Genomic DNA, 18,819 nt, shown 5'->3' with positions numbered 1-18,819 from the left:
GAATATTGTCCTGTGAGGTCTGGAGACCGCTGACTGAATTCAAGGAAGACAGCAACATGATCGAGAGTGCCCTTTACAGAAAACTTGCTTTGGCTGGATGGTGGATGGACTGGAGGTGGGGATGGAGACGGGCAGACCCACTGGGAGGCCTTTTTTTTTTTTTTTGAAAATGGAGTCTCACTCTCTTGCCCAGGCTAGAGTGCAGTGGTGAGAACTCAACTCACCACAACCTCCACCTCCCAGGTTCAAGAGATTCTCCTGCCTCAGCCTCCTGAGTAGCTGGGATTACAGGTGTGTGCCACCACACTCGGCTAAGTTTTGTATTTTTAGTAGAGACAGGGTTTCACCATGTTGGCCAGGCTGGCCTCAAATTCCCGGCCTCAAGTGATTCGCCTGCCTCAGCCTCCCAAATTGCTGAGATTACAGACGTGAGCCACCACGCCTGGCTGTGGAGGCTCTTGATGTCCTGTTGGCCCCATAAATAACGGCAAACACTCAAAGCATTTACTAGGTGCCAACTACTGTTCTAAGATCTCAAAATCACTTAGCTTATTTAATCCTCTTAGCAATCATAGGTGCTTTTATTATTCCCAGTTTAGAGATGAGGAAGTTAGAGAAACAGCAATGTAAAGCAGAGTCAGAATTTTAACTCAGGTCTCTTTTGCTTCAAAGAATAAAAAAGAAAACTGTCCTTTAAATAGAATTATTTTTGAAGATACTGGATTGGATTAACCCAAATCTAAAATACTATCACAAAAGCAAACCAATACTGCCATTTGCCCTGATACCCCTTTAATTATTATCCATGTGAATATTTAATTTTTACATGTAAATAAAAACATGGTAGATGGGATTTATATTCTTCTACCTTTTCACTGAATGTTCTAATACTCTGTGTTGGATGCGTCCCCTCCAGTGTCCCTTTAGGACTGCTCTCCAGAGCCCTCTACCGTGCTCTGACCCTGCCCAGGCCAATCCTTGGCAGCTGACCTTTGTAGGCCACATCAGTGAGTCCCCTGGCCCTCTGGCCTCCAGTTGTGTTGGCCAGTGGGATGCACCAGCAGGAGACTGGAGGATGAGAGGAGAGAGAAATCTTCTTCCTCCCTGCCAGTCACAGCAGGTTGATGGCCTCCTCCTTCCAAAGTCCACAGCACTTATCTAGAGGCTCTTTCCATATGGCTGTCCACTCCAGGTTCTGGTAACCACTCTCATGTGCCCCTTCAGCCCCAGGTGGTAGTAATGGCTCCCTGCTGTTATAAACCCAGGGGACTATCCCCTGTTGGTTTTCCTAAGCACTTCGCACAACTTTGTAACTAGTCACTCTATTAAACTCTTCCTGATTTCCAGTTTACATATGTCTTCCATTGCCCATGAGACCCTGAATATACAGGACATACTTATTTTTGCTATAAGCTTCTGTAGTTCTTTTCCTTACTTTCTACTTCTCTCTTTTCTCTTCCATTCCACTCAATCCACCGCCCAAATGTTTACCTCTCTGTTGGGGGTTTCATTGTTTCATTGTGTGTTGTACAAAAATAAGATCATACCACATGCATTTATCTGCAGTGTGCTTTTCTTTCTTAAACATGGGAAATTCTCCTAGTTTAATGTGTATAGCATTCTTAATAGCTGTAGTGTGAATATATAATTTATTAATCTGTTTTTTATTGACAGGCATTCAGGTTTGTTTTGTTTTGTTTTTTTAACATATTTTGCCTCTGAAAACGTGGTATTTTATTACTTTAATTTTTATTTCCTGATGACTATTGAGTTTGAATGAAAGCTAATCATCTTTTTGTACTACAGCCTACAGTAAGAAAGCTATATTTTTTTCATAACACAGCATGCACATATATAATGGAAGAAAAGTTTCACAGAATAATACTCTTCTGAATACATGTGGTGCAGGATGACATATTCGTTTCTTTTTTTATTTCTCTCTTCCTTTCTTTTCTTTTCCTTTTTCTCATTCCCCACCACCTCTTTTTTTTCTCTTTTGAATGTTGTTCATGACCCACTAAGTTGATTTCATGACCCACAAAAAGATCACCATCCGCACTAGAAGAATAGTCACTGCATGGGAAGGCCAAAGATCCACTCTGCCTTTAATTACTCCTCCCCAGTTTAATCACTTATCAACTCTGTCAACTGGGACAGGTATTGAGCCCTGGACCTCAGATGCTTTTGAGACGCAATGTAGAACAGAAGGTCTCCAATCACAGGGACCCTATTTCAAATCCTTAGATCTATGATCATCTAACTGGGTGACTTTTAACAAATTACTCAACCTTTCAGGTTTTCCCATCTCAAAAATGGAGATAAGAATAATTCTTCCATTAGGGTTGTGAGGATTAAGGAAGTCAATATACATGAGTCACTTATCACAATACCTGTCCCATAGTAAGTACTTAAGTGTTAGATGCTATTATTTTTTGTAAAATGGAGATGTCTTACTTTCCTCAATTCCGGGGACTGGGCAGTCCCTTTTGAGGTTAAGACGGATGATTCTATGACAAGAGAATGGTTCTAGGCTAGGAATGTTACATCAGAAACAGCTTGTGCTTCAGCACTAGGTTCTTCTAATTGTGATTCATTTATGGTGAGAACTTTACTTATAGGGTCTCATCACTTCTGCTGATAATAAAGCCTAGAAATATTCCAGTCTGCAGGAGACATTTGAGACATATGGAAAGGACTATTCTTTTTTTTTCTTTTATTTGAGATAGAGTCTCACTCTGTCACCAGGCTGGAGTGCAGTGGCACGATCTTGGCTCACTGCAACCTCTACCTCCCAGGTTCAAGTGATTCTCCTGCCTCAGCCTCCCAAGTAGCTGGGACTACACCATGCCCAGCTAACTTTTGTATTTTTTGTAGAGACAGGGTTTCATCCTGTAGGCCAGAATGGTCTCAATCTCTTAATCTCATGATTCACCCACCTCAGCCTCCCAAGATGCTGGGATTACAGGCGTGAGTCACCACACCCTGCAGAAAGGACTATTCTTTTTCAGCCAATTTAAAAAAAAATAAAATAGACATAAAATGCTACCTGGTCAATTTCACCAATGAGAATTTAACTAGATTCCAAAGAGTTCAAAGCACTCTGATACAGCTAAGCTTATTATTATTTCATAAAGAAGACATAAAATAGCTTGGTAATGTTATCAGTCAGTCTATAATCTTGTGAAAATATTAGCATGACTGGGTTGAGCACAATGTTGAATAGTTTATACAGTAGAATACAGTAGCAAAAAGTATAATATCTACTGACCCATGTAAATGTGCTCAAATGTTATTAATAATGTTGAATAATGCCTTGAAACACTGCTGGGTCAGAGTTTGTCACAGGTTAGGTTGTCCAGGAAGTAGATGGGGTCTAATGTGTAGGATGTTTATTTGGGAGTATATACTCCATGGAAGATAGGGGAAAGAAATAAGAGTGGGCAGAGGGAAAAGTTGAACTGTGATGCAGGCCCACAGATAGCTTTGGCTGACTCATAGGGAGTTCTGGAGTTAGCACGTCTTTTCAGAGTTGTCCTGAGTTGGGCCAGAATGGCCTGGCCTTTTCCCAGTGGGTTGGTTCAAGAAAAGATATGACTTTGTGCAGAGTGGCTCTCTGCAGCCAAGACATTTGTAGCTGAGGAAATCCATGAAGGGGACTCCCAGCAGCTGGGCCACCAAGCTCCTCCTCAAGGGGATTCTGGATGGTACATCACAGCTTGGCAACCAACTACTGTTGAAATCCCTGTTGACTGTTTTTGGTATCAACTGAGAGCCTGGCAGTGTGACAGCCTCCTCCCCAGGTGGTTCCCTGGTTATTGTCTGATCTTCCATTCACGGTAGGGATCTGATAGGAGAGTGGTTATGCCATAAGAGGCCATGGTGGAATCAGACCAGATGTGTAGGTCCTGGGGATGCAACTGGGTAAGAAAACCTCTCAGTTGTGACTTTGGGGATTGCCAACATTTGGGGAGTTTTCCATAGCCAGTCACATGTAGGACTTCAGGGTAATATCCATCAGGTTGTGAAAGCACCCCAGCCCTGAGTGTGAAGTGATGAGAGTAGATGCCTTCTGAGAGAAAGGAATGGCAGGCTGAGCTCCTATGTGGAAGCATGGCCCAGGTAGAGGCCCCAGGGTTAGGAAGCTGCACCCTTCCTCCAGTATATGAGCTGGACAGGCTGGCTCAGACTAAAGTTTCAGAGATGTTATGGACAGCTCTGTAGAAGTTGCCAGCACAGGCCATCACCTGGAACCTGGATATTTTTACTCCTGGGCTGAATATTGTCATCAGCAGGATCTCTTTTCTGGACTGGGAAACTTATTGAGAAGTGAAAGAAAATGTATTGGCTGATGAAAGCTGAGTAGGCCTCAGTACTAGATTCAGCTCTAATTCTGTCTGCATCAGCGTGAATGGATAGGATGAATGTTATGAGTGGAAGTTTGGGACACCTTCCCAGTCTAGTGTGACTAACCACCATGGGGCGAGAAGGGAGAGGCCAGAAATCAGGAAGAAGACCACAGGCTTCAGCCAACCACAGGCCAAGTAGGGGTCTGGTTCACAAAACTTGAGATTGGAAGGAAGTTCTAGCAAGGCATCCCTCCAAAACAGTGAGCATAATGATGGGGAATCTAGAAGTTAGCACCATTCAGCAATCAGAGGGAGCCACTCAGCAGGCTCAGAACAAGCTTTCATCCTGTCAAGGGGACAGAGCTGGCTAAGTCCCCATACCCGTGAGGTTACAGCAGAAAACATGCAGCATACTCAAAGGGATCCTGGAGATGGATTTGATAAAGGGACTGTTGACAGGTTGGGTAGGGTTAAGGGAACCAAGCAGGGGAGTGGAGCACTCAGGGACTGGCAAGAACGGGAGAAGCAGGCAGGGATTGGTGTTACTGGAGACCAGCAGAGGAGCTGCAACTATAGCAGCAGGTAGAAGAGTGCAGCCATTATAGCCACCCCCAAACCACGACCTGGCAGGGAGGGAACAGAGTGAAGGGAAGTGAGATCTATACTCTGACCTCTTGCTTCTCCTGTTTTCTGATCTCTTGATGCTGCTTCACATTGGCTGAACCCACCCAGAAGCCAGACAGCAGAGAAGCTTGAGGAGTGATGCAATCCACAGAGCTGATCTCCCAGGACAGAAAGCAGAGTGAAAAGGGCAAAGAATGGATCTTGAGGGGCAAATGGAGATGGATCCAGCATAGTCTGTTACCAGAATAAAGCCCTGAGCTCAGAACAAGCCCCAGAGTCAGGATATAAAGCCAGGTCTATATTAACTGCTTCTGGGGCTTGGTCTGCTGGATTTGAGGACCAGTCCCCTGGACTCACAGGTGGCTCCCCTACATGTGCTAGTTAGGTGGCCTCAGCTAGTAAGAATAGGGATCAAGAATAAACAAGGATAATTTAAAGAGTACTATAGTATAGCTAGTTTAGCTTTGATTAGTCCTACTGCCCTTTGGTGACAGGTTTTTCCTACATGGTTGGATGTAAGCTGTCATCCATCATGACTGTTAGCTATGGCCTGTAGCCCATGGCCTGTAGCTTGGATTCTTACTGGGCTCCCTTGGTTATCCCTCTGCCTAGCCCCTCAGTAGCCCATGGTGAGCCGTGGGGCTGTAATTTAACTCTCACTCCATTATGTGACTATCTGTGTCTCAGCATGTTGCCCTGGTGCTGTCATAGCCTAGAGACCCCATTTCCATTCTATTGTGTTTACCCACAGATGGTAGCTGTAAAACTGGCAGAATAGGTCCCACTGTTTAGAGCCTGTCTGGTTAATCTCAAAGTCACGTTTTAAAAAATAACACTAAATCGGTTCTCATATAAACTTTATAACTTACACTGTGTGACTGGCATCTTATCTTTTGACATTTCTGAGAAAAATTGGATGTGGCTTCATTTTATGAACACCGTAACTGCAGGCGCATTAGCAGTCAGCTCTAAAGCACTGTCTTTCACAATAGGATGATATAGGGCCTTGGCAGCAGAAGTAGGGGGCAGTTGGGTACACCTTGGGACACATCTTTGGACACCCACCTTGTTGAGAATTCCTTTTGGTATTTAGGGAGTGGAATAATCTGTGATATTTTGTTTTCCCAACAATGTTGCAAGATTAAGTATTATTCCCAATTTATAGATAGGAAGCTGAGACTCGGAGATATTCCTAATGTTAAGGATTAAATAGTCAGGGGCTAGGTGCCAATTTTTTAAATAAGTAAAATTATTTCTACTATTTGTGGTTGACTATAACAGTCGAAATAAAAGGTTGTGAACCATTCCTCTTAGATTTAAAAAGTAACTGGTAAATACATACTGATGACCTAACACAGAGCAATAACCTAGTAGGAAATGATACTCCTGGAATCCACTTTCATCTACAGCATCAGATGATGTCCACTTGAATTGTACATAAGCCTATCATTGAAGCTCAAAAGTCCACATCTCCCTGAAAATTTTACTTGCCCTGCATTGCACTTTCAAGGAAAGGTTTCCTGTTTGGAAATTATACCTGTCTTTTAGCTACAACTCACACACAGATGACAACTTTCTTGAAGCTTTCTCTAGAGAAAGGGGAAGCAATCATGAAATATTGGCATTGCTGTAAAGACAGAAATGTATAGAAATCTAAGCTAATCTCCTGGCTTTATATATGAGCTTTTCCTCGTGTTATCAGAATGCTCTTGATTATCTCATGTAATATTGGCAAAATCCTCTTCTCCAAGTTTATTTGAATTTGATTTGCTTAAATGTAATTGCTTTTATGATTTTTGTCAAACTAATTAGATTACTTCTAAAGTCTCGTCAACCTTATTCGAAGGGAGAAAATCTAAGAAAACCACACTTTTAATACTGTACACACTACTGGCCTTTTCTATCAATTTATAGGTATTTCTCATAGAAATATCCTTTTCCTAGTCAGTGGAGGGTAGTAACATGGTGAAATCACTAACATGACTCTATCTGCCTTGCATTTGGGAGGAATAAAAATAACCTTGTTTCAGTGAAGCATGGAATTTAATTGGCTCCCGATCTTTTCCCCTCATGCATCTGGTGGCCAGTATTACAGTAGAAAATTTTAAACTAGAAGGAGACATAATCCAATTAAATTTTCTTTTAAAAATGTCAAAGCAAATAAATCCAGGGCCCATTAGCTCACACACAGCTTTGCTATTCTCACTGGGCAGCTGCTGTTTACTGGGTTTTCATCCAGTGCCATCTTTGCTTCCCATTTCAAGGGTATGCGATTTTACAGATCGGCAGCTACGTTTTTTCACCACTGATGAATGAGTAATTTATTGCCAACTTGTTTGACATCTTAAGTGCCTCGAGTGACAGCCAGCTTGGAAGATATCATAGGGCCTTCTTGGAGACAATGATTCCCAGACATTTTAGAATCATGATTTTTGTATGTTTGAATTTCACTCTGCATTTCATGGTTCTTCTTCCAGAAAACACTATGTGGCATGTATTGTTTATGCTCCAGATTACATCAAATTTTGATCTGAGATTTGGGTGCTGTCTTTTGAGTCTGGAAGTCACTTGGACACTCTGGATCCATCCAGTTTGTCAGGAAGGTGCTTTGTTTCAAGCTGTGCTGTGACTTTCTTAGACATATTCTTAATTTTGATCAATGCAAAATTCCATAGAATCTACATCTGACTTCCTCTAGAAGCAGACTTGGAGACAAAGATCTAAGTGTAAATCATTTTAGGGGGAGGAGTGAAAACACTAGTAAGGGAGTGGGAGAGTGAGAAAGGAAAGGGAAGGAGTTACTAAAGGAATATTAGCAAATCAGTTACAAATGTAGATGATGTAGATGATTGAGGGTTTTGTTTTGAGTCAGGGTCTCACTCTGTCACCCAGGCTGGAGTATAGTGGCATGATCATGGCTCACTGTAGCCTTGAACTCCTTGGTTCAAGTAATCCTTCTACCTCAGCCTCCCAAGCAGCTGGGACTACAGGCCCACACCACCACACCCCGCTATTTTTTTCTCTTTTGTAGAGACGGGATCTTACGATGTTGACCAGTCTGGTTCAGAAGTCCTGGCTTTAAGTGATCCTCTGCCTCAGCCACCCCAAATGGTAGAATTGCAGATGTGAGCCCCCACACCTGACCTAATGATTAGAGCTTAATGCAACCGGGAAACACTGACACTTTACAGTCATCCCACCCAAAGTGTGAGGGAGCTGGGGTATTCATTCATCAACTCCCATCAGTCATTGTTTGAGGGCTGCTCTTGAAGTGGAGGAAAGAAAATAATTCCCTGGCACTTGTGGCTTGCTGCAGGGACAGACAAAGCAAGCCTCAGAGGCTAAAGAGAAGCCCAACGGCAAAGGAACGCAGATGCTGGCAGCTGGAAGTCAGGCTGGTATGCTCCAGAGAGGAAAGGGTGAGGGGATTAGAAGGGGTGGTGGCAGAGCCCACTACACATAGACAGTTAAGATCCCAAATCCCAAACCTGCACTGCCTGGGGAATCTGTTTTACAGAGATACAAGCAGGCTTGTCCTCATCTGGAATGGGTGGGATCAACTTCTGTGGATGACTCCTCCTGTTGTAAAAAGTACCATACAGTTATTTCCACTTAAAACTGATATGCACTGCTGGGAAAGCCATGTGATATGAGTTTTCTTTGCATTGTATAGTAGGATTAATAAAAATTCAATGAGGCTGGGTGCGGCATGGCTCATGCCTGTAATCCCAGCATTTTGGGAGGCTGAGTCAGGTGATTCACAATGTCAGGAGTTCAAGACCAGTCTGGCTAAAATGGCGAAACCTCATCTCTACTAAAAAAAAAAAAAATACAAAAATTAGCCAGGTGTGGTGGTGGGCATCTGTAATCCCAGCTACTCAGGAGGCTGAGGCAGAGAATTGCTTGAACCCGGGAGGTGGAGGTGGCAGTGAGCCGGGATGGTGCCAGTACACTCCAGCCTAGGCAGCAGAGTGAGACACCGTCTCAAAAAAAAAAAAAAAAGAAAACTCAATGAAGTCAGTATTTTAACTCACTTCCTAGATTTTCATATAGGTTCTATAATATATGGAACACTTTCAGATTTGTTAGAAAGTACAATTAGACAGTGGTAATATGTGGATTTCTTATGTTGCCTAAAAGGTCTTCATTTTACCAACGGGCTGGCCATGAGATTCCTTAACTAGATCCAATTATAGACAAAATTATGAAGAAGGTACCTTTCCCTCTACTTTATTGATACATCACCCTATCCCCTGAGCCTTGGAAACTTCCCCTGTTTCCTAACCTTTCTTTTGGTCCCAATTCTGATTCCATTAGTCCATTTTAAGCCAATAGCTGTGAAAATCTTCCTAAAATTGGTGGTTGGCAATAGATGGACCCACAGCACTGCTAATGTGCCTGTGGCATTTATGAAATATTTGGACAGAAAGTCACTCCCACCTGGAACCTAAGGAAGAGTGACAAAAGGAAAAATAATCAAGGGAAGTGGTATTGATTTGAAAGAAAGAGCACAATGGGGCTGGAGTAGTCAGGAGAGCTTTGTGAGAGCCATGGGGTTTAAAGTGGTCAGGATTTAAAGGAATGGATCACCATTATCTTTCATCTTAAATCATCCTTAATTCCAAATCTCATGGGTATTTACTTGAGTTTCATTGTGCCTAAGTTGCTAAAAAATCTGATCTAATCTCCAAATTCTTGAGTTGTCATGATTGCATTGTAAGTTCTATTATTTTCTTTATTGTCAGCATTTAAATCACAATTCCTTGCTCAAAAGATACAAAAACAAAACCACTTTTGCTACCTAATAGGCTATGAGGCAGAATCTTCTAGTACTGACCTGTTTCATAAGAAGATCCATTCCCCAAATAATTTCATCATTTTATATGAGTTACATAATTTATTATTTCTGTATTGAAAACTTTTATTTAAAAAATCTATTAGAGAATGGTGACTTTGAAGTCATAGATTTGTACTATTCCTCTATAATGAGATAAAATTTACGAACATCACTTAAGAGCAAATATTGCTGTAAGTTTTGTAATAAAATTTTGGGGGACATGTTAAATAGTGGAGTTGAATGACTATTGATCTTAGCCTTCATTGATTAAAATTAATGTGTGTGTGTGTGTATGTGTGTCTCTGTGTGTGTGTGTGTGTGTGTTTATGTGTGTAATGGTTTACTACTTTTTTGGTGTAAGGAAGGACGTTTTACCAAGTACCATGTGGTATAAATTGTACAAAACACCCCTTAGGAGTTGGTTTAGGCATCAGCCATCTGAATGGTCATTTCCCTCTTCATTTTGCCCTTTGGTGGTTTGGGCTTAACTTCTGAGAGGCAGCATTCTTGAGAGAGAAGAGTAGTGTCACTTCAAGAACTGCAGTGTTTTCTACCTGACTTTTCTTGTTGGAAATGTGAGGATCAAATGTAGCTATGTAGGATGAACACCAGCTGCTTCTGAATCGATCCACTCCCCTTGTCGGCTTTGGAGGGTAGCCCCACAGATGAGCACAGCTCTGCTGCTCCACTGCCCAGGTTATTAGAGTCCAGGCTTCTCCACTGACTGGAGGTTTGGCTTGAGATAAATCCATTTAATCCTTCTGTCTCAGTTTCCTTTTCTGTAAATAGATTATGATCATAATACTTACCTCTTCAGGGTTTTCTGTGATGATTAAATAACTTGATACATGTAAAACACTTAAAAGAGTACCAGCCATGTAGTAAATATCCAATAAATGTATTGTTATTCTTATTACTACTAGGTAATTACAGGATTCCTATCTATAACCCTGCAAAAATCTGCAACTAGTTTATCATCATCATCATCATAAATCATCTCTTAAATTAAGGTTTTACACCTGATTTAGAGATGCTGGTACTTAGTTCTCTTCTGATTCTATGGCAATGTTATCAATTGTTGTAGTTTGACGTATCACTCATATTCCAGTGACTTCTGTATCTTTGCACAGTTCTGGGCTCTGACTCTGTGCTATATAGAACCATATTTACAGATGTTTACCAGAGGCCAGGCACCATGGCTCATGCTTGTAATCTTGTAATCCTAGCACTTTGGGAGGCAAAGGTGGGTGGATCATCTGAGGTCAGGAGTTCAAGACCAGTCTGGCCAACATGGTGAAACCCCATCTCTACTAAAAATAGAAAATTAGCCAGGTGTGGTGGTACATGCCTATAATCCCAGCTACTCAGGAGGCTGAGGCAAGAGAATCACTTGAACCTGGGTGGCGGAGGTTTCAGTGAGCCAAGATCATGCTACTGGACTCCAGCCTGTCTCAAAAAACAAAACAAAACAAAAAATTCACAAAAAACAGATGTTTAACAGAATCTTCACCTTGATGTCCCCTGGACAACTGAAAGAAAAAATGCCCACAACTGAAGTTAGAATTTCCCTCTGAGCCTTGTTTTCCTACTAAAAAATGTTTTTAAACTCTTTCTGCTTTCCTTATGATATTATACTAGGTTGAATATTGTCCCCTCCAAAAGTCATGTCTACCTCAAACCTCAGAATGTAACTTTATTTCTAAATAGTCTTTGCAGATATAATTAATTAAGATGAAGTTATACTGGATCAGAGTGGACCCTAAATGCTGTGACTGGCGACTTTATAAGAAAGCCCCGTGAAGACATAGAGATATACAGAGAGCACCATGTGAAGGTGGAGGCAGAAGCTGGAGTGGTGTGCCTACAAGCCAACAAACAACTGCCAGCAATCACTAGAAGCTAAGAAAGAGGCATGCAATAAATTCCCACTTAGAGCCTCCAGAAAGAGCCAAGGCTGCCAACACCTTGATTTTGGACCCCTGGCCTCTTGAACTGTGAAAGAATAAGTTTCTGTTGCTTTAAGCCACTTACTTCGTGGTACTTTGTTATGGCAGCCCCAGAAAACTAATAACAGACACTGTCAACTGTTACTAAATTTAGAATTCTTAGAACCATCCTTACCTATACTCGTTTCCTAGCGATGCCCACATGAAATACCACAAACTGAGTTGCTTAAAACAGTAGAAATTTATTCTTCTGCAGTTCTGGAGGCTAGCAGTCCAAAATCTAGGTGTCAGCAGGGCCATGCTGCCTCTCAAACCTGTGTGGGAATCCTTCCCTGCCTCTTCCTAGACTCCGATGCTTTGCTGGCAGTCTTTGGTGTTCCTTGGTTTGCAGCTGCAGAACTCTAATCTCTGCCTCTTTGGTCACCTGGTGTTCCCCCGGTGTGTCTCTGTCTTCACCTGACTTTTTATAGGGAGGCCAGTCATATTGGATTAGAGGCTCACCCTACTCCAGAATGACCTCATCTTCCTCATCTTAATTTACCTAATTACATCTGCTAAAACCCTATTTCCAAACAAGGTCACATGCTGAGGCACAAGGGGTGAGGACTTCACATACCTCTTTTGGGGCGGGGACACAATTCAACCTATAGCACTACACCTTTCTTTTGTCACCATTTCAAACTGATCCCCTTCTAGCTATTTCACGTTCTCCTGCAGCAGCTTCTCTCAGAGGTAGCTCCTGTTCTCCATGCCTGCTTCAGCTGCCCTGGTTATGGCACCGTCATCTTTTCGTGGTATTATTACACTCACCTCCAGATTGATTTTCTTACTGCATTTCATTCTCTGTACATCCAGCAAGTTAGCTCATCGGTTTCTAATCAGATTGCTGTCATTTCCCTGGCCAAGACCTATCAGTGACTTCCCCTAACCACAGCCTCAAGTATAAACTAGCACAGAAGGTCAGAAGTTCGGCCCCAGCTTCTCCTTCTAACCATCTCTCTTGCCACTTTGTACCATGTGCCACAAACCACACTGCTCTACTCACCCTTTCTTTAAAATAGTTTTTAGATCTCTAGGCCTTTGCTTATGCTTTTCCCTATGCCTGGAACATCCTTCACTACCCTTAACCCTCTGCTGAACTGCTTTGTGTCCCATAAGGTCCAACTGAAACACCACTTAATCAGCTGGCTTCCAAAATTCTATCACATCAAATAATTGAGCCTTTACCTATGTGTCTGACACCTTGTGATTCTGGATACTAATATTAATATACATATATACAACAATTAATCTTGACAGTCATATTTCAATCTTGACAGTAGAAATATAAGCAACTGTATGTACGGACTTTGCCTCCTGTTGATATTAATTAACTATTGCAGCATACGCAAAGAGTTTGTGTGTATATATACACACATATGTATTACATATTATAGAAAATGTGCATCTGTGTGTGCATGTGTATGCACACATAAAGTGGCTTATCTTCAGGATCATACTGTGAGTGATCCAGCGTTCTTTTCAATGTTTCCTGAAGAAACAGTAACCAAGCAACATATAGCTAATAGTTTGTATTTTAAAAATTGGGTTCTTTAGATGGCAGTTCATGCCTGTAATCCCAGCACTTTGGGAGACTGAGGTGGATGGATAACTGGAAGCCAGGAGTTCAAGACCAGACCAGTCTGGCCTGTATGGGGAAACCCATCTCTCCTAAAAATACAAAACTTAGCCAGGCATGGTGCCGTGTGACTGTAATTCCAGCTACTCGGGAGGCTGAGGCACGAGAATCACTTGAACCCAGGAGGCGGAGGTTGCAGTGAGCCAAGGTTGCACCACTGCACTCCAGCCTGGTGCCTGGTGACAGAGTGAGACTCTGTCTAAAAAAAAAAAAAAAAGAAAAAAAGAAAAAAAAGAAAGTATGGGAGGAGCTATCACTGTAACAATGCCGAATAACAACTCCTTAAATTTCAGTGGTTCACAAGACACATTTCTTTTCTTGTCTGTGGGCATGTAGGTCAGTCAAGCATGGGTGGATTCAGCTGAGCTTGGCTCTTAGTCTACAAGTCCAGCCTGGTCTGATCTACCTTGGTCATTCTAAGAACAGCAGCGTCCCAGGCCATGTTCTTCTTATGGTGATGGCAGAGGCACGGAAGGCCAAGCCAAATGATGCCAGCACGCTGGAGCCTCTGTTCATGATATGTCTGCTTACAGTACATAGGTCAAAGCTAGTCATGTGGCCCACCCCATATCAAAGGAACAGGAAAATACACTCTTCTTACTCCACGGGAGGTCCTAGAGTCACATGACAAAGAGTGTGGGTGCATAATTCTTATACAGGCAGGCAATGAAGAATCAAGAACAAGTATCCAGTCTACCACAAAGTCCTTATGAACCTAAAGTAGATGGTACAAATTTTCACTTTGAATATAAACTGTTTGGTGTTGAATTTGCAAAACTGTACTTGGAAATGTGGCTCTAATCGTATCCATTTTTGTTTTTTTTTCTAGAGATGTGAGGATGTTTGGCTTGGGATGTCATCACCTATTCCTGCAAAAAACATTGACTACTTAACCTTTTTGAAGGATACGTTTGGCTTAGAGGAGGAATAACCATGCCAGTTTTGGTCAATTCTTTTTGATTTACTTCTCTAATTTTGCCACATTTACTTTAGTAGATATAATTTCATTAAAAACAAAAAAGAAACAAGGTTTATATTGAATGGGAATCCGTAAACCACAATGAATCTTATTTTGTCATGTTAGATTTTCAGGACACCATATTATATTGCTGATGTACTAGTACTATTTAAAATGCCATTTTGAAACATGTTGAGTATTTTTATTATATGTATGATTTATTAATACCAAAAATCTTCTGATAGTTTCTCATCAAACATAATTTGATTCATGACTATATGAATGGAAAGTGAATTTTGATGGTTATACATGACAATATAAAATGAAATTATATCACAGAAATAAGTTGTGATTCTATTAAACATTTCTGAAATCTTTTTGACATGTTTATTACTTATATAATTAAGTTTTCTGGCAACTCACCTCATCAAAATAGTTCTTAAACCTTTCTAGAGTAAATATGTTTATCTTTTGAACTTAGTAAAGCTATGGAAAGAAAAAACCTCCCCTCGACACACACACATACTTGGGAAACAAATGGGAACATATGCAGTATTTATATTTTTAATACCCTTTTTTTAACTAAAGTCATCTTCTTAGCTTAGGAATATATGCATGTGTATATAATTATAGTATGGCCAAAATTTATTATGTCTAAAATATTTAGGAATGTGAATGCTGAAGATTTTGAGATTTTTTTTTTTTTTTGGTTTGTTTTATACACACATCCCACCCACCCCACCCTAGAGGTTTACATATTCAGAAACTACAACATTTCCCCCACTGCATTTTTCTAGTTCTATTTTTATTTTTCTTCAATGGAACTCTTGTCATATACTGTACATTTGATTAAAACCCATAGCCATGTACTTCTGGGAATTCAGTGTAGAAGTCTATCTCAGTCTATCTGTTGTTCAGTGTTGGGTGCTATGTATCATCAATCCATTTCCCTGGTGTTCTCGGAGACAATGGAGGCCTCTCAAGAAGGACCTGCACCATTTACCTTTCAGTGACTACTTTGAGAAGAAGAGGAGCTGATGACATCTCAAGGGACCCTTCGGACTCATTATTCTTTCACTCCATATTTGCAGTAGTGTCTTGCTGGCTTCTTGGCACTCAAATGTACCAATATGCTCTTGACAACAGTGGTCCTTTCATGTTTTAAAAATTGAAGTTAATCGATAAACTATTTCTATATAGAAACCTACGATAATTCCACATGTGCTATTGTTAGAATAGATGCTTCCCCCCACCCCCACCCTTTCAGGACTTTAAACTAGTATCCTCAATTTATATACTAAAACTATCTACCATAAAACCTAAATTTCACTACTTGATTTTTGTCCCAGGTTTTTTTTAAGGCAACTGACAGTGCCAAGCCATTTTGTCACTTTAAGATTTTTCATTCCCCAGAGAGCAAGCTTTTAGAAGGATGACACTTTCCTGGAACTTTTCAAGCTGACACATTCGTCACTTACCTATTCAACTCTTCAGTCAGTTGTCTTTCCTTCAAGAGTTTAAATATGTAGATAATTTAGCCCTTGTAGAGGCTCATAATATAGTTCATTTGAGAAGTGGGGGGAGAAAAAGAAAGGAAGCAAACCAGTGACAATGCTCCTGAGCTTGTGGGGTGACACTGCTCATTCTATTGCATAGATGTGTGTTACTGCCCTGGTTGTTTCTGGATCAAGCCCACAATTAGCAATGAAATGGCCATTATAGGATTCGTGCCGATAAACATGATACATTGCAGCCATACAGACACTTTAAATAATTATTCTTTTTATAACTAAACCATATACCGAACAAGATTTATAATTTAGAGATAATATCCCCATTAGTAAAGTTTATGACCCAATAAACAGCTCCCACTAGTTAATAAATGCCAAAGCCATAAAAGCAAAGACTATTAATGTAATAGAATTTCTGTACCTCCCTCTTTTGCTGGTGGTCTCAAGACACTGAAGGGAAATGCTATCTTAGGAAAAACATTTATTCTCGTTATGTAAATATCAGTGAATTGTCTTACAATCCATCTGGAAGTCTCCCAGCCCCCCTTGGTCCCAGGTGGTCCCAAAATGCTGATGCATTCTGCTTAGGTTTCAAGCAGTAGATAACTCTGGTTTTCAGCACAAATAAACTCTGAGACTAAAATCTTTGGGGGTGGAGGGCTGGAATTTCTGCCTCTTCTCTTCCCTCTGCAAAAGAGAAATCCCAACTCTTGTCATTGTTCCAGGGTAATTTGAAAGAAGTTTCACAACCTTTCCATATAGTTATATATTCAGCTGCTAACGTGATCTCATTTTGATGAAAAAGCAAGTGCTGCCTTTGGATGTCTGGGTGAGTTGAAGGTTAATACAGGCAAACCTTTTGTCCTAAGAACTAACTGTTTTTTAGTATTCTCGGAACTGTGGGAATGATTGATAAAGCCGTTTCAAACCCCAAATCAAATCATGTCTTTTCATACAAAACTGATTAAAAGCTGTTGAAGCTCACATTAAGTGGTTTGCGGAGGCACTGTTGTGAGGTGTGGTGTCGCCAGCAGAGGATTAATTTGCAGTGCTTATTTGCCTTTTGTTACCTTTTTTACCTAACCACTTGAAAAGTAGTGTGGGTAAGTCTATTGGTTGACTTTAGCTTAAGCTTGCTAAAATGGTTAAAATTGTAGACAACAGAGGGGAGATACAGAGCTTCATAACTTTCAAGCATTATAATAGGCATTTTGTCTACTTTATTTCCTGTATTGCTTTTGATTCAATTACTGACAAATACACTATTCTTGCTATTTTTTTTAAACACTTGAGTATTTGAAGTTTGGTTATTTGGGGTTGTAGAGCTTCTAAGCTTTATGGACCCCTCAGTCATGAGTTTAGAATGTTGGAATTTCCCTCCCTTCTTTCAAATAGGGAATTATTGATGAGTAAAATGGAATCTCAAATCAATGCAAAATACAAAACTGTTGCCTGTTCAACTTGGCTTTATCTTGAGTTGGGGTTGCTTCCTAGCCTTTTCCCCTTATTTCTTCTTTCTCCTTTCCTTCCACCACACATTATGATTTTGCTATATGCTTAGTAGTTGGAGTCATAATGAAATAGTAGGGCCTTCCACGAAATAGTTATGATATTGAATAATGCAGAATCCATTATAATGAAGTGCCATGCTCCCAATTACATGTACATTCATTTTAGTTATGAGTGTAGATCCCTGAATTTTAAATACCCTTAAAAAATGGTCTGTAAATGACTTTTCAGATGAACAGATTCCCAGTGATGGTGGAAACATATACACGGGTGATGCGTCTCTGCCCTGATGTTGGTTTGGGCAAAGTCTGAATTGCTTCAAGTTGAAGGCAGGTTAAGACCTTTTCAAAAACGAGTTTCTTCAAGTTGACTGAGCATCTTCAGAGACACAGTGCTTTTCAATTCCCGAGAGAATGTAATGTGTAAAAATGGAAAGCCCACTGAGGCAAGATCAATGAGGCTATTTAGAAAACAATAAACCTGGAGCGATAATGGAGCAAACATTATTACAAAGGGTAGAGCTGACTGTGCAATTAGTTTAAGAGAATTTTGTAACTCACCTCCTCTCCTTATTCTACCAGGTTGTATATACTGGTTTAAATATACATTTTCATTCAAGGTTAATTAAGTTCCCTAAAACTAAGAGTTCTGAGATATCTTTGTCAACAGAGTGGATGGAATATGCATCTTCTTTGTAAATTGTTCCTGGTCCCCAGTAAAATTCCTTGCAAGGGAACTTTCAAACCCATTATGTGTCTTGTGTGTGGTACACACACGAGCCTAGGGGTCAGCACTGCTGCTCAGAAGCAACTTGGTAAAAGCCAAAAAAAAAAACGTGGCCGATGAAAAACTCCACAGCAGCTCTGCAAGCAGAGAATTAATGACTCGCTGGAATCAGTAGGAGCCTTTACTTCTAAATACTCATTAGTTAAAGCAGTGAGGCCTGATGTTATGCAAGTTAGAGAGGGAAAGAGGGGACTGCCCCTCCCCATTGTCTATTTTGAACAGAAAATGCACATTTAACTCAAAGTGCTGAATGATTCAAATACATCAAACCAACTATTCATCAGTTTCCCAGCTTCCTGAGCACCACTTTGCATCTGTGTAAAGCCAACAATAGAGGAAATGCTTGTTATGACCTCGCTATAATATTACAATCCAGAGGGGCTGATAGCTTGGTGAAAACATAAAAATGCATTTTCCTTTAGAAATAGTTCCACCAAAGTCATCTTCGTGTTTCTTTTTTCCTGCTTTGCCTATACAACAAGAACCTCTGACTGAAATAGGAACTTGATAAAATTGCTTTTGCCTGCTTTTTTCTCCTGTGCTACCACTGTTCATTATTGCTGTGAGGCCACCCATTGAATAAAGAACAGGAGCTGAACGGCCATTTCAGACTGCTGCGAATGC

The 18,819-nt window shown here is 40.7% G+C and overlaps 1 protein-coding gene across 4 annotated transcripts in view; it reads left to right on the top strand.

The window, feature by feature from the left end:
• The window catches only part of EFHC2 (EF-hand domain containing 2), a 190,539-nt gene extending 175,763 nt beyond the window's left edge, over positions 1-14,776 (top strand). For all 4 annotated transcript variants that reach the window (XM_078363733.1, XM_035288340.3, XM_035288341.3 and 1 more), the window contains one exon: positions 14,261-14,776. In XM_078363733.1, coding sequence (XP_078219859.1) covers positions 14,261-14,362 — 102 coding nt within the window. In that variant the 3' untranslated portion in view covers positions 14,363-14,776. The remainder of the gene's footprint in view (positions 1-14,260) is intronic.
• Positions 14,777-18,819: the final 4,043 nt, after the last annotated feature.

Source organism: Callithrix jacchus, chromosome X (genome assembly GCF_049354715.1).
Source record: "Callithrix jacchus isolate 240 chromosome X, calJac240_pri, whole genome shotgun sequence".
Lineage (NCBI taxonomy): Eukaryota > Metazoa > Chordata > Mammalia > Primates > Cebidae > Callithrix > Callithrix jacchus.
This window is presented reverse-complemented; position numbering and strand designations above follow the sequence as displayed.